Consider the following 16,099-nt stretch of genomic DNA (forward strand, 5'->3'; position numbering starts at 1 on the left):
CAGGAGCAGAAGCTCCAGGGGAGCCAGTCCGGGGGGGAAAAAAACCTCAACTGCAATTGACGAATCGGTGGAGGCTGGGAGTGGACAGTTCTGAGAGTTCGGCTCCAGGGGACCCAGTCAGAGGGGGTCCCCACAACACTGTAGATTTCATCCCAGGAACTGGACCAGGTTCCTACATAAATATCAAACACCCCCTCCTACTTCTGGCAGGAGAGGGGAAAAGGAACCCTTTTGAAACACATCAAAGACTCTGTTCTTCTTCACAAGGCTGCCCTCAGGGGAAACGAGTTAGCCAGAGTCTCCCCTGCTGGGGTATCATCGGAGCCTAACTGACCTGGGGGAGGCGTTTGGGCAGGTCCAGCCCCATCCAGCCTCCAAGGGGGCGAAGGGAAATATCTAGTTCTGGTCCACTCCAGCCGTCCTGTCCCATCCGAGGGAGGAGAAAAAAACTGAGAAGCACTTGTGAAGTTCGAAGACCAGAGGCATAGGCTCCCTGAAGGACTGAGACCTAACCTGGGACTCCAGAACACTCCCCTGCTCACCCTCACCACCACACACAGCACATGACAGGTCACTGGTGCTTTAGCCCTGCTGTTGAGGGATGTGTCATAGACCTGAATCTCGGGAACTGAAATCTGTGCGAGTGAGATGTGTGTGCACAGAATTGGTAACCTGCTTGTGCAAACTTATTTATTTTATCTTTAGCATACGTATTCTATCTGTGAGCTGCCAAAACTTTAAAACTGGTATTCTTTTTTATGTTTCTAAGGAGACCTGTTCCACTTCTGTTCATTAATAATATTCTTCAGCAATTGTTCTGTGACTGGTGAATGGGGATTGCTGGTAATTTCTTATATGGGAAAGACACTTTATAATTTCTTTAAAATAATATTGGATTACATTAGTTTTGTTTGATTCTGAAATGCTATAGCCTTCAACATGAAATTTACATTTGTAAATCTTTGTTGAAGAGATATTGAAAATATCTTGATTTAAGGAGTAAAACATTTTAAGCTAATGAAAACATGATGCATAGTTTAAGAGTTTTGAATTTGTTTCACATCATGCAGCAAGATAACTGGAAAAACTACCTTCATACACGCATTCAATATGAACGTATAAAAATCAGTACACATGATACTGTGACATCTTTTAAATTCAATAAGTTTATTCATCTGGGTATTCTGAACTGTGATTAATAGTACTCATCCAACATAAACACTCAAATTTGTGAGTATTGTGATTTCTTCAAAATTGTTCCTTATGCTCACTTGAAAATCTCCAAATCTTTTTCTTTATAGATAATTCAGCTTAATGTGATAATAATACATTAGGTTGTATAGAGTATTTAAAATGTTTTGTTTTTATTTAAATATTAACTACTCATAGCCGATTTATTAGGAAATATTTTCTATTCTTTTGTAAAATGAACTTTAAAAATGCTTCTACAATTTCTATGTCTTCTGCTCTGACAGTGTAAGTGGGCTTCCCTGCTGTGTGTTCTCATAGTTCCATGAACTCTGTCTATTCATTCATTCAGTCAAGACACAGGTCTAGCTTTGTCCTTAAGGAACTTACAACCCAGTAGGGCAGACAGACAAAAAACAATAAACATTATAGATGAGATAATTATATAGTATTTTGGAAAGCAACATATGTGATAAAGAAAAAATAAAGCAACTTAAAACAGAGTAGTCAGGGCCCAGAACTAGTGCAGAGGTGAGCAGCATGGCTGTCTGGAGGAAGCGTATTGCACAGAGTGTAAGATCCTGAGGTGGAAACACGCCTATTGCAGTATATGCAACATACATCAACCGAGTGTTGACGAAACAGCGGGGACCAGTGATGGTGGAGTGGTGGGTAGCAGGAGATGAGGTGGGAGAGTAACAAGGACCAAGTACTGTAAGTTCTCAGAGACCATTGTACAGACTCTGACTTCTACCCTGAGAGAACTGGGAGCCACTGGAGGATTTGGGGGCATATATATGATCCAACTCATTCTTAACAGGATCTCTGTGGTTGTTGCACTGAGAGCAAACCAAAGGAGAACAGAGGAGGAGCAGGACCAGTTAGGTGAGGACAGTACTGACTTGGACTGGGGAGGCAGAGGAGACATCTCAAGGAGTGATCAGATTCTGCGTATGTTGTGGAGCAGAGGTGATGAGGTTCTGCATTTATTGTGGAGGAGAGGTGATCAGGTTCTGTGTATATTGTGGAGCAGAGGTGATCAGTTTCTGCATATATTGTGGAGCAGAGGTGATGTAGTTCTGCGTATATTGTAGAGCAGAGGTGATGAGGTTCTGCGTATATTGTGGAGCAGAGGTGATGAGATTCTGCGTTTATTGTGGAGCAGAGGTGATGAGGTTCTGCATATATTGTGGAGCAGAGGTGATGCGGTTCTGCGTATATTGTGGAGCAGAGGTGATGTGATTCTGCGTATATTATGGAGCAGAGGTGATTCAACTTGCTCATGGCTGGATGTGGATATAGAAGAAGAGATGAGTTGAGAACACTTCTCAGAGTTTTGACCTGAGGCTCAGATTTTGGCCTCAAAGGCTGCAGGAGGGGTGAGTTTTGCAGGAGCCTCAGGAGCTCAGTTTGCGTTCTGTCAAGTCTGAGATCCAAATGGTGAATCATGCAGGCTGTTGGATCTGGGACTCTGGAACCCAGCTGAGGGTTCACACGGAGATTTAGTTACAGTTCCATGAGGGCATGGGCCATGTCTGCTTGTTTATTCCAGGGTGCCCCATATCTATACAATGTTTAGTGCTCAGAAGGTACTTAAGAAATATCTGTTGTGTGAGTGACTGCAAATATGGGGAGTTGTGTGCTGATAAATGTTTAACCACAAGCACTGTGAGGAACAAAGCAGAAAACACAAAACTCCAGATTTCCAGTGTTTGCAGATTTTTGTGGTGTAAATACTCCTACCATAATTTAAGCCACCAAAGTTACATCACTGAATGGAGAGCTGGGGACAAATGTGGGCAGTTGATTTCTCCAGCCCGTGTAAACCAGCTCCAGAACACAGCCGAGCCCACCATTGCTTTGTGATGTATAGTACACACATTTTCCTAACTTACAGATGTGCATAGAAGAGAATTTTAAAAATCTTGATACTTGGGCAGATGTGAAGGGAAAAACATCTCATAAATGATAATACAGGCTCAAAATAGAGGACCTAAGTGAATATTTGAAAACCTACGTCACCTACCAAACTGCATAATGGAAACACTGGACTAATTTATCCCAGTACCTTTAGGCAGGCTTGGAAATTACTCCATGCAAATGAGATATCCTTACACAATTCCTGGGGAAAAAATTCACAGCCTACTAAATAAATCCATTATAATGTTAACAATACTCTCTTGTCAGAGATGTCTTCATAACTTCTAAGTCAGCCTAGAAGGTGTGTTTAAAAATGTTCCCATAAAACATTGATCACAGAAATATCTACACCAAGTTTAACCATGTTGTTCTCTTCTGGAGTCCAAACTGTTTGGCATGTATCTCAGAGTTATTATTGGTTCTTTAAATGGTATTTATTTAATTAATTAATATTTAAAAAATGTATTGTGGTAAAATATACAAAACATAAAATTTACCACTGTAACTATTATTTTATTTTATTATTTTTGGTGAGGAAGACTATCCCTGAGCTAACATCTGTGCCAATCTTCCTCTATTTTTTGTACATGGGATGCCACCATAGCATGGCCTGGCAAGTGGTGTGTAGGTCCGTGCCCTGGATCCGAACCCTGGGCCACCGAAGTAGTGTGTGTGAACCTAACCACTATGCAACCATGCCAGCCACCTTACCATTGTAACTATTTTTAAGTGTACAGTTCAGAGGTATTAAGTACATTCACATTGTTGTGCAATCCCCATCACCATCCATCTCCAGAACTTTAATTAATAATGTAGTTTGTTTCATGTAAAAGAAGTGCATTTTGTTTTAGATAATTAAAAAAAAGAAAAGTATAAAAGAAAATAAAATTACTCCAAGTCTCACCATTTAGAGCAAATCAAATCTCTATCTGCCTTATTGCACATATAGAATTATATCAGACTTAAATCCATGTCTAAAAATTCCTCAGGTGTTAGAGATCCTGCTGAACCTAGGATTCAGACCCCGACAGTGTCTAGTGGAGTGGTGGGGCTGCAAACCACAGTTGTCTGTTTTCGACATTCATTTAATGTACCAGTGAGCAAGCCCCCGTAAAATGCTGTATGCCCAAAGCGATGTGGCACGGGGACGAGGAGGTACGGACAAGTCCTCATCCTGCACACACAGTTAGAGCTGAGCCCCGGGAAGAGAGAGCTGCAAGGAAAAGAGAAGGAATGCTGGTCATCAAGAAATTATTAATGGAGCAAAGATTCGGGACAAGATCATTCTTCCGAATTCTGTTTGGAACACAAACAGACATCACAAACATTTCAGGCAGAGGGCGAAGTCTGTAACTTATGAGTTTTGCAGATTTGGATGCAATGTGTTCCAAGCAACAATCTGAAGTGTTGACATTTCCTTTTCTTTTTTCTGGCCAGGGTTGGGGGAGAAGGGAACTGCTGAGGAGGACTGCTGATGCACTCTTGTCAGACCTCCCAGGACACTTTGAAATAACGGGGAGACTAGCAAGAAATGGCTTACAAGCAAAGGTTATGGACTAAGAGAATTTAAATATTCACTTTAATGTTACCACTTTTATACACATGTGCCTGGAGACCTGAGAGAATTGATGTTATATTCCAACATGATTTTTTAATTTCTACATAGAATTTCGTTTTTAGATGCCCCATCATTTATTTGATCATTTCCTTTTGTTGGGATTTTTTAGTTGTTTTCAGTTCTTTAAATTTTGGTTTAAAAAATATCCTTGAATATGTTGGCAAATTGCACTTTTGAAAGATGGTTGACAATACATACACTACTGTTAGGTTTTATGAAATATTAATTGACATTTTAAACTATAAAAATGACCATTTCATATGATTCAATCCAAAAATATGTGTAGAGAGAAGGTCAAATACCGTATGATCTCCCAAATTAAGTAGTAGATAATAACAACACACACACACATAGAGACAGAGATCAGATTGGTGGTTACCAGAGGGGAAGGGGGGAGGGAGGAGGGTGAAAGGGATAATTAGGCACATGTGTGTGGTGATGGATTTTAACTAGTATTTGGGTGGTGAACATGAGAACATGATGTAATCCATGCAGAAATAGAAGCATAATAATGTACACCTGAAATTTATACAATGTTATAAACCAATGTTACCACAATAAACCAAAAAAAAAAAAAAAAACAATTACCGTAAAACAAAATAAAACAAAACAAAAATACGTGTAGAGAGCCAGCCCTGATGACCCAGTGGTTAAAGTTCCATGCGCTCCCCTTCGGCAGCCTGGGTTCGGCTCCTGGGCACGGAACCACACCACTCGTCTGCCAGTAGCCATGCTGTGATGGCGGTTCACATAGAAGAACTTACAACTAGAATATAGAGCTGTGTACTGGGGCCAAAAAAGAGAGGAAGATTGGCAACAGACGTTAGCTCAGGGCCAATCTTTCCCAGCAAAACAAAAAACAAGCTGGGCTTTGAAAGCCCATGCTCCATGGTGCCTTGATAAAAGTAAATAAACAGATGAATAAATAAATAAATACATGTGCAGAAATGCCCTGTTCACTACATACTTACCAATCTCTGACAATTTTAAAAGAAATCGTTACATCTCATCCCTTCAACTTTCATTTATTTGGTAACTCATGACTCACTTATTCAGCGACCTGGATTGTGTGCTCACCAAGTGCAGACCAGTGTAAGAGGTACAAGGAGACAAAGAGATTAAGAGCAGAACTGAACCCGTCTTCATGGTGGTTACACGTCTATTTGAGGAATTATTAAGCAACTATTCTTAAATATAAATATGAAATTCAGTATATAAAAAATGCTATAATTAACATGCGCCAAGAGAATCTCTAAAGGGACATCTAATTTACATTGGGAGGCTCATGGAAGGTTTCCTTGTGAACGTGACGTTTGAGCTGTTATCTAGACGAGGGGTACATTTAACCAACAAGAAATTGGCAGAAGGGAATTGGAGACAGAAGGAAAACTGTGTGTCACAAGGCTTTGTGGCAAAATGATAGCATCATACATTCAGGGACTTGAAAGAGGATCACAGTGGCTGGAACAGAGATTAGGCCAGTTGGGTTATGGTATGAGATGGAGGTAGACAGGTCAAGGGGTCAGCTATTCAAGGCATTATTGTCTGGATTAAGAATATTCTTCTCATAAGAGCAATGGGAAAACATCGCAGCATTGTAAGAAGGGGTGCAGAAACATGTGCTTACATATGTTTTGAGAAGATCATTCTTTGTCACAGTGTGAACATATCAGGGTGGATTAAGACTGGATGCAGGGATGTAGTCCCATTTGTTTATTTTTTCTATTGTTTCTTTTGCCCGGTCAGACATGGTATTTGAAAAGATGTTGGATAAAGAAGCTGTGGTATATATACACAATGGAATACTACTCAGCCATAAGAAACGATGAAATCCAGCCATTTGTGACAACATGGATGGACATTGAGGGTATAATGCAAAGTGAAATAAGTCAGAGGGAGAAGGTCAAATATCGTATGATTTCCTTCATCAAGTAGTAGATAATAACAACAATAAACAAACACATAGGGACAGAGATTGGATTGGTGGTTACCAGAGGGGAAGGGGGGAGGGAGGAGGGTGAAAGGGATAATTCGGTACATGTGTGTGGTGATGGGTTGTAATTAGTATTTTGGTGGTGAACATGATGTAATCTATGCAGAAATAGAAGTATAATGATGTACACCTGAAATTTATACAATGTTATAAACCAATGTTACTGCAATAAACAAAAAATTAAAAAATAAATAAAAAATAAAAACATGAAAACAGAGGATCCAGCACACAGCCACGAAAGACAGGCGAGCAGGAGGGAGAAGGAGATCAGGGAAGCTGGGCGCCTGTGGGGAACACCACTGGAAGCTCAAGGAATGGGGACTGAAATGCCCACGATTGCACAATAAGACTCTTAGACCGAGTGTTGGGAAAGAAATGCAGATTTCAGTGGTGGGAGGAAAAAACGGCAGGTGAGGAAACGGAGACACAGAACACAAGCAACCCATCATTTTATGTTTGCTAGACATTTTATTTTTTCCTTTGTGGACTCTCTGTTTATGTCTTTTGTTCTTCTTATATTAGGGTTATATCTTTTTATTATTATGTAAGAATAGGTTATAGATTAAGGTGTTTTTTTTAACACTGTCTGTTAAATATGCTGCAAACTCTTTTTTTGACATGTTCTTTCCCACTACGGTTAATATAACCTTGATGTCCACCGGAATCTGCTAGCTATATTACAGACACTTCTGATTGCACCTGACTCTGTGACGACTTTGTGTTTCATCCATTCAATTAATGCATATTTATTGCTTTCACTAGGTGTTCATGATTAATTTTATAAGAATTTGTACCATGATTTTAACAGAACTTTCACAGCTCACTACAGCAGTAATTTTAATGGATGCAAATGGGATATTTTTAAATCTTGGCGTAAGAACTACAAATTGTAGAAAGAGCCAAAGATACATGATAAATTTTCTAAAAGTAATCTTTTCCAAAACATAGTTTTAGTCACTGTTTTGCAAAGAATGCAAAAATAAAGCAATTGATCTTAGACTAAATTCACTCAGTTCATCCTCTGGGCTAAATAATGATCAGGTCTTACTGTAACACTAATAAAGAGTATTAGGCGCACAGGCAGTGGCTCTCCCTAAGGTGGAGAGGAATGAGGAGATGGCTCAGGGCACTAGAATTATAGATTGATCAAGGAGTTTAAAAAATGTTATCAAGGTGTTTACATCCATAGTATTTATAGCAATGACAAAATTTACTGTAATACATTTAGATAAATTGTTACCAGATTGAGGTCTCATGACTTTTTATTACTGAATATTTTTATTTGTCCATGATAAATTTCAAAAGAAATAGAGGTTCTATGAATACTTTGAATAAAACTCTATGAATAACAATTATCTTTATGAAAAAGAATCTTCCTAAAGAAATTAAAAAGCAAAGAGTAGCATAGAAGATCAATTTTTATCTATGTATTTAGCTAAAAAATATAACTTAGTTCAGTTAGATTAAATATTTCTTTTAATAATTACTCATGTTAGGTGTGTCCCTGGGTTTGAAGAATGAAAAGCATTTTTTGCTATCTTTGTTAATGCTTTCAGACTATTAAATAAAATATGTTAAATTAATTCCTTAACGTTTCCAGGTAAGAAACAGTGAACATCATTTTAAAAATTCTTTAATTAAATATTCTAATCAATACTGGACCATGTGCTCTGAAATTGTCCTTTACTATATGTTAATAAACCTTCTTAGAGTTTCTAACTTAACCTCACAAAGGTGCTTAGAAAATAGTTTCTGTTTTCTAATGCTCCCATGTATCAGATGGCATATGCTATAAATGAACAGAAATGACAATATTCACATCATGTTAACTGTTCTATTTATAATTTTCTAACGTCTACATCTCCACTCAAATATAGGCAGTACACATGTAAGCTGTGCTGTGAATACATGTACTGCACACAGCATGAACTAGTGCTAATTCTAACCTCACTGAAGGTATAACCTCGTCTAATTAAACTCTCAGTCATCACAGCTCCTTAGGAGCCACGACAGTGTGGAGGTGAAGGGAGCTGGCCCTGGGTACACTGCAGGGCCTTCAATCCTGGCTCTACTGCTCATCTTGGGAAAGCTTAGCATCTCTCAGACAAATGTCATGTTTAAGTGTTACATTTCAAAATGGCAAATTTGGGAAGGGTGGCAGAGAGAAACAGCGACTCTTCATTGGCAAGTAATTCCCCACTGTGCGTGTGTTGTGTGTGTGTGTGTGTGTGTGTGTGTGTGTGTGTGCGTGTGTGTGTGTAGATAGTGAAGCAGCTTTCCAGGCAAGAAGAAACCATGTGTAACTGAAAGATGGCTTCTTAGCCAACGAAAACACAGTTTTGTAGGAATTTCTAACAAAGCAGAAAGTAACATGACTCAGGATAAGACGAGAACCTGTGATCTCACATTCAAATCTCCAGTAGAGTGACCAATATTATTATTATTTTTTTTTTGGTGAGGAAGATTGGCCCTGAGCTAACATCTGTGCCAGTCTTCCTCTATTTCTTTGTATGTGGGACACTGCCACAGCATGGCTTAATGAGCAGTGTGTAGGTCTGCGCCCTGGATCCAAAGCCTCGAACCCCAGGCTACCGAAGTGGAGTGTGCAAACTTAACTACTATGGCACCGGGCCGCCTCGCCCAATATTACATTTTTAAAAAGTGGAAGCAGAGAGCAAGCAATTCTCCCAGTGCAGAATGAGTGCCTAACACTTCAAGGAAACTCAACGCTTTTTATTCAACAAAATGTGTGCCCATTGGCTTGAGGTCCTCCATCCATAAAACACAGGTGTTCATGAAGGGAATGTCTGCAATCCTTTCAGATCTACCACTTCTAAGGTGATAGGAGGTTTCAAGCACTCTGCTGCAGCTGAAGGAAAGCCATGTGCGCCAGAGTCAAAGCTGAAGTAGCTTCAAGCTCAGAGGATCTTTTGATTTTAGGCAGAAGCAGGGAGTGTCGAGTGCGTTTCCATTTTGGGAGGACACAATTCAGTTTCTATTAAATGAGGACAGAAAACACTCACAACTCACTAAGCCAAGTGTTCACATTGCAGTCTAAATGATGTATTCTTTATCAATAAGAACTAAGTAGGATTATGTAACCCTCATGGTTATTTCAATACAGCACTCCTTATATAGGAGAATATGATTTCCATAAGCACATACTGTCGACCATATTCTGTGTGGGGCAGGGAGTCCCTGCCATCATAACCAGAGCCACCGTGACTCACCTGACCTTCCTCAGAGGGTCGACTGTGGACCTGAATCCGTAAAGTCCCTGCATTCACCACGGAACTGGTTTTTCCCATTCATGTTGACAAGACACCAATGCAGAAAGATTGCATAGACTGGTCAACTACCGAGAGTTCTAACTGTTATATTTGTATAGTATTTGGTTTTAAAAATTGTCTTAAACAAGTTTTTCTCTATCTCTGTATTTCTTTTTATCAATTGTTTGCTCACATAAGAGTATTCCTTTAAATGACAGTTTTAAAAAAGATTTTCAGTATCTGAACTGAGTGTCCCCCAGGTTTTGTTGCAAATTGTATGCTCCGTAAATTTTGTATAGTTTTTGGTGACTGAAGAATATTTTCTAGTAAAGGGTAGGTAGTAAAGTATTCATTAATTTCAAACCGGTGAATATAATGAAATAGCATTACATTATCAATTAAAACAACTCCAAGACAATTTCACATTTTGTATAAATGTTGGCAGAAAATAATTAGGAAAATAACTTCTTTTTCCTCAGACTTAAAATACCAATTTCACACACACTAAATTTTCATAATGCATCATTAACATTTCAAGAAGATTGTGAGAATTTTATAACACGATATGCTAATGCCTCTCCTCTTGATCACAAAATCACAGGTTTATGAGAAACAAAAAAGAAAAAGGAACCAAATCAAAAGAAAAAGGAAGATGTTCAAACCAAAGGAACGTTCGCCTCTATGTTGATGCAGCAGGATTAGAGGCAACTGCACTGTGCCCCCACTTGGGGCTGATTCTGATCCTTTTTGGCACTCACTCTGTCCCTACAAAAGTGACGTGTGAGGCGTGTGGAGATCAGAGATGGAGGGGAGAGGCAGGAGCGCCAGCTTCAGAGGCTTTAAAAACTGTGACTTTGTGCTGATTTATCCTAGTCAGTGGCAACTAGCCACTGCTCCTTCAGTCAACCCTCTGAGCCTGGGATGTGAAGATAATTTTTAAAGGTTTATGTTATCAATAGCTCTGTGTTCGCTATTTCAAAATAGCGAACACAGAGGATGGACTTATGGAAAGTATTTGTTTTTTCTTATTTTTTATTTATTAATGGCAACTTAATGCACAAATGTTGGAGGTCTATCCAGCTTTTTTAATTGCCAAAGCATCTCAGAATCCCCACTGTAGACAGGGGAACATTCTAAAAAGTTATTTTAAACAGTTACAAAGTAGTGTGTCTCTTTTTTTAACCATTTATTCCTGGGGGTTTTGTTGCCCATCATCTGAAAGATTTGGGTGCAATCTTCCAGGCATAGGGTTTACTCAGTTCATGGCCTTCGCAGATATTGGAGGTGAGATCTACTCCAAGACACTGTGGAAACTGCCGGATGACAGCAATCTTTTGGAGGTAGCTTGTTGCCTCGGATGGATTCGCCATGATTGGGAGGCCAAACCAGCGTTGGCCTTGGGGCAAGGAGAGAGCATGCGATGGGTGGGGTGAGGACCAGCAGACCAGAGTGAAGAGGGAGGGTGGAGGGTGGCTCACTGGCCCCTTCTCTGACAGAATAGTGACTGACAGGGAGAAGGAAGCTGGGAAGGTCCGTTTTACAGAGAACATGTTTTGCAACAATCCTCTGAAGAAGGCATTTGAGGAAGTTTCCTGGTATTGTTTCCAGCTGCGCTGGTCCTACTCGTGATGACAGACTTTCCTGTCTCCCTCACTCGCCTCCTTCAGTCCCTCTAGATGCCCTTCCTGGGTATCTGGGGTAGGATCTGGGGTGGGATCTGGGGAAGTGAGGGGCCGTAGAGGCAGAAACTGGCTCAGCCACGGGAGGACTACCACTGGGTTAGTGACCTCCTTCTCCAGGACTCTTTCCTAGTCCCTTTTCTTTCCTCAAGCTCATCTTGTCACATGTCCTTTGTAGCTGTACCCCCTGCTCGGCTCTTCTCTCCCCTCACCCTCCCTCTTCCCGTCCCCTCACCTGTCCACCGCGATGGCCGTCATGGAGTAGATGCTGGCGAACACCGCTGTGATGGGAAAGAAGTTCTGGAAGCGGCAGTAGTTGGCGCCAAAGTACCACTCGCTGTGAAGCGCGTAGATGAAGTTGACGAGGGTATTGAAGGCGGCCGTGGAGGCGTCGGAGAAAGCCAGGTTCACGAGGAAGTAGTTGGTGACGGTCCTCATGCGCTTGTGCGCCAGGACGATCCAGATGACCACGAGGTTCCCGGAGACCGCCACGGCCACCACGGTGCCGTAGGCCAGCGACCAGAGCGCGATGCGCCAGGGCGGCTGCACGAACTGGTTGGCGAGGGCGGCCCGCGGCGGCGGGGGCGCGGCGGGGGCGCCCGACAGGTTGCCGGCCGGGCCCAGCAGCGGCAGCCACTCGCTCTCGGCCGCCCGGGTCCAGTTCGCGGGGACGGAGGCCATCGCGGGGTGCGCAGCCGGGTCCCCGAGCTCTCCTCTCCGCCCGGGGACTGCGCGCGGTGCCGGCTGGCTCGGGGAGGAGCCTGTGACGCGGGCGGGCAGGGAGGGGCGGGTCGGAGAGCGCCTCGGGGTGTCCCCGCGGGGACTGGCCCCCGGGTCCCCGGCGCCCACGGTCGCTCCGCGGGGCCCGAGCGGCCGCGCGCTGCGTCCACCGCCGCCGGCGGGAGGGGCCGCGCTCGCCCGGGCGTCGTTCCGTCCTTCAAGACCCGCTCGTCTCCGACTTGCAGACGCTCTGCGGGTGCCCCGGCTCCCGGACTCTTCTCCGGCGCTGTTCTCGTCTACACCGATGACGCGACCCCGGGGCCTCCACGCGCGGGCGTGGCTGCGGCCGTGCGCCTTCGAGCCGGTCAGTGTCGCCGGATTCGGAATTTCCCGGGACTTTCTGCCTGTGAGTTACGTTCTCACTTCTCAGGCCCCCTTCTCCTCGCTCCCACTTCCAAAGTCCACCGTTTCCCCTCGTCCTCTAATCTCTGCCGCCGGGAATCAGTCCCCCAGGCAGAGAGGCTGCGGTTTCTCCTGGAGGAGTCTGCTCGAGAGGAATGCCGTTCCTCACTGGGGTAAACTAGAAATTCCGAGATACAGGTTTCTTGGAACACAAGACTTGGGCGTCCCCTTCTCTGAGACAAGCGTGTCTTGTAAGTGATCTAAGTAGCGCACTTGGTATAAGAGTTGGACAAGCGGCGTCTTGGTGTTCGGGGCCTGACCTTGAGGATGCGCTAGGGTAACCTGAGGTCCCGGGGGCCTGACAGTGAGCCCCGCTGGGAGCAGGAGAGCTGGAGGCCGGAGTCTGAGCCCATGCGGGTCTCACGGGCGCTTTGCAGCTTGTCCCAGAGAGAAACTCTCTTTATTAGTCTCTTGGGCGCAGGCGTGAAGGGATTTAGGATTAAACATATTTTAGCTATCTCCTGAATACACTGAACTCTTTGAACCTCATTTGAAAATGAAGATTTAAAAAATCTAATTTACAAGGTAATTACAGAGATGAGTCTTTCTACACCAGGCAGGGGAGAGACCTCAATAAATGTTAGCCCCCTTCCCTCTTGTTGTCATTGTGGATTTCATCTAAACATTTTCAGGTAAAGTGGCTCAGAGCAGCAAGTTTTATTTGCTTCAAGAGAAGATAGCTTGTGATTTGTGAACGTTCTGTGTTTTTAGTTTCCCAGTTAAGAACATATTCTTCAAAAACCCTACAGTGATTATGCACCGATGGATTTCGGGTAACAGCTAATAAATGTTTTCCTTCTTATAGTTTTCAGGATGAAAAAAGTGGTGTATAGAAATAAGTTTGAGGCAACGTGATAGCAATATTGACACAACACTGCTTCAAAATAAATCCATGCTAAAAACGATAATTATCAAAAATTATTGTTTTCTATTTCTTCCCTGAGAGGCCTTGAAAATATGTGATAAATCATGAGTAAAGTTAACAGGGATTCCACACTTCCTGTCTACTAATTCTGAATTAAACCATTTTCTTTTGAAAGGCGAATTACTTCTTTCTGCCAAGTCACCATCTAGAAATTGAGTTACAAACGAAAGCCTCTTTCTTCCCTAATGAAACCAAGGAAGAAATAAAACAAACTCCTTTGTGTAACACACACCATTGTTCAAGATTACGAATGGGGTCATGTGGTGTTTGGTAATTATGTGTATTTTGATCAAATATTTAAACTTGTGAAATTCCTTAGTTGTGTACAAATCCATTCAGTTTACTCTGCTGCCTCACTTATCCACACAGACTGTCAGTCTGTGATTCCATCTCATTGGACTGACACACGTGTGGAGGTGACAGGACAGAAGACTAGGTGACACTGATGGAGCTAGGGGTAGTCACAGTGAAAGGGGTTTGAAGAGTTCTTTCCTTTCAGAGGAAGAGCGGGGTCCAGTCACGGCTGCCCTTTTAGGTCTGCCCTAGATAGAGAGAACCTCCCTGCGTCCCAGCAGAGATGTCCTTGTGCGTTCATGGCTTCAGTCATTCCTCCACATGTGTGTGGAGTTACCTCCTTCCAGGAGCTGCGCCGGGTACGAGGGTGCAGCAATGAAGCTGCAGACACCAGCCAGAGGTGAGCCTGTCCTCGTGGAGCCTGCAGGCCACGATACTTCTGACATTAAGGCACGTGTTAGGAGCAGCAGAGGAGGAAGGTACAGAGGACAATGGGAGTATGTACTGAGCAGGAGGAAGTGGTGCCCTCTGGATTCTGTCGACTTCTCTTAACAAACTTCTTTGCGAGGATGAAATGAAGTGCCAAAAAGAAAGATAGACTTGCCAGAAGCTTGTACCTTGAAAAATGGGAAGATTTAGGAGACAATGGCTAAGGAGGAGGGTTCTCGATGAGGAGAATTTGGTGACTGATCTGCTCGCTGTAGCTCCAGAGTCTGAACCCTGCTTTTATCTGGGCCAGCTCTGCTGGTTTCCTAATTCTTCTTCATCTTTTTCTCTTACTATGAGAACTCCAAAAGTCTAGGCCTTGGAACGCTGAGGGAAGGAGTAGGGGGCAGGGGAAATGGTGACTCAGAGAAGGATCCTATACTCTTAGATTTAAAACTCGGGAGTGTGTGTGAGCATGCACCTGTGCAAATGCACGAGGATGCTAGGAAACAAGCCGGCATGGTACCCTGGGAGATGTTGACAGCTATGAGCCACAGTGATGAGTCAGAGGTGATTGGCGGCTTCACTGTCAATGCTTCTAAACACACACACAGCATAGTCACAGATTACCTGGGGATTAGCTACTACAGTCTGCATGCAGGAGACAATCACATCATCAAATGTGCCCTTGAGAACCCTCTCTGTCACCTCTAAAGGAACATAAGTGCACACACCGTGTTTCCTAAGGAACGGATAGCCAGTCTTCACACCAGAATATATTGCTGCTGCTTCAGTGTAGCACAAGATAAAGTATTAGGTTGTATTCAGAGCCCAGATGGTATAAGATGAATGTTTTAAAAACTAGAATCACACTTATTTGTGCAAAACCTTTACAGGACGAAAGCTGAGAAGGACTGAATTGAAGAATCAAGTCTCCAGTCTCCTCTTCTCCCTGAGACTATGCTAAACCAAAGAAAAGGGAAGTGTGTTATCTGAACAACGTAGATTGTTTCTCTCCCTCCTTTCTTTCTTTTCTCTCTACCTCTCATTCTCTTTCTTTCTTTCTTTCTTTTCCAAATATATTTATTGGGATTTTAGAAAATTAAATGCATGTATGATGCAATTCCATGGAATTATATAGTGATGATAATTTTGCATTTTTACCCTCAAGTAATTTGGAGACAATTTTCCAAAGAAACCAAAATATATTCATACAAATTTGTTAAAAAATAATTCTATAACATTAGGATTTGTTTATTTTTTGTGTAAGAAAAAATAGAGTTCTGATCAAGCAAATGTAGGGTGGTGGGTCAGACATCTGTTGATTATCTGCAAACACAGGGATTTCCCATGTAGACTCAAAAGATGCAGGTAACATAAGTAAGGGAAAAATTAATCTTTCAAAACTCATTGAAGTATCTATTACTCTAAATTTAAGAATTGCTGAATTTAAGGGGGAAGGTAGTTGGATAATTCAGTTTCTTTTTAGTCCTCAAAATGAGAGCTCCTATCTGTTAATTGAATCAAAGTTAATTAGTACGATTATAGGATTCCATGATTAGTATATAATTTCTGTGTTACACATTCATTTACTATCATTTAAAG

At 42.3% G+C, this 16,099-nt stretch overlaps 1 protein-coding gene across 1 annotated transcript in view; it reads right to left on the minus strand.

The window, feature by feature from the left end:
• Positions 1-13,171, minus strand: part of TACR3 (tachykinin receptor 3) — a 75,780-nt gene extending 62,609 nt beyond the window's left edge. The window contains exon 1 of the mRNA XM_058549836.1: positions 11,903-13,171. Within this exon, the coding sequence (XP_058405819.1) occupies positions 11,903-12,348 (446 nt within the window). The 5' untranslated portion in view covers positions 12,349-13,171. The remainder of the gene's footprint in view (positions 1-11,902) is intronic.
• Positions 13,172-16,099: the final 2,928 nt, after the last annotated feature.

The sequence above is a fragment of the Diceros bicornis genome, chromosome 11 (genome assembly GCF_020826845.1).
Source record: "Diceros bicornis minor isolate mBicDic1 chromosome 11, mDicBic1.mat.cur, whole genome shotgun sequence".
NCBI classification, from domain to species: Eukaryota; Metazoa; Chordata; class Mammalia; order Perissodactyla; family Rhinocerotidae; genus Diceros; species Diceros bicornis.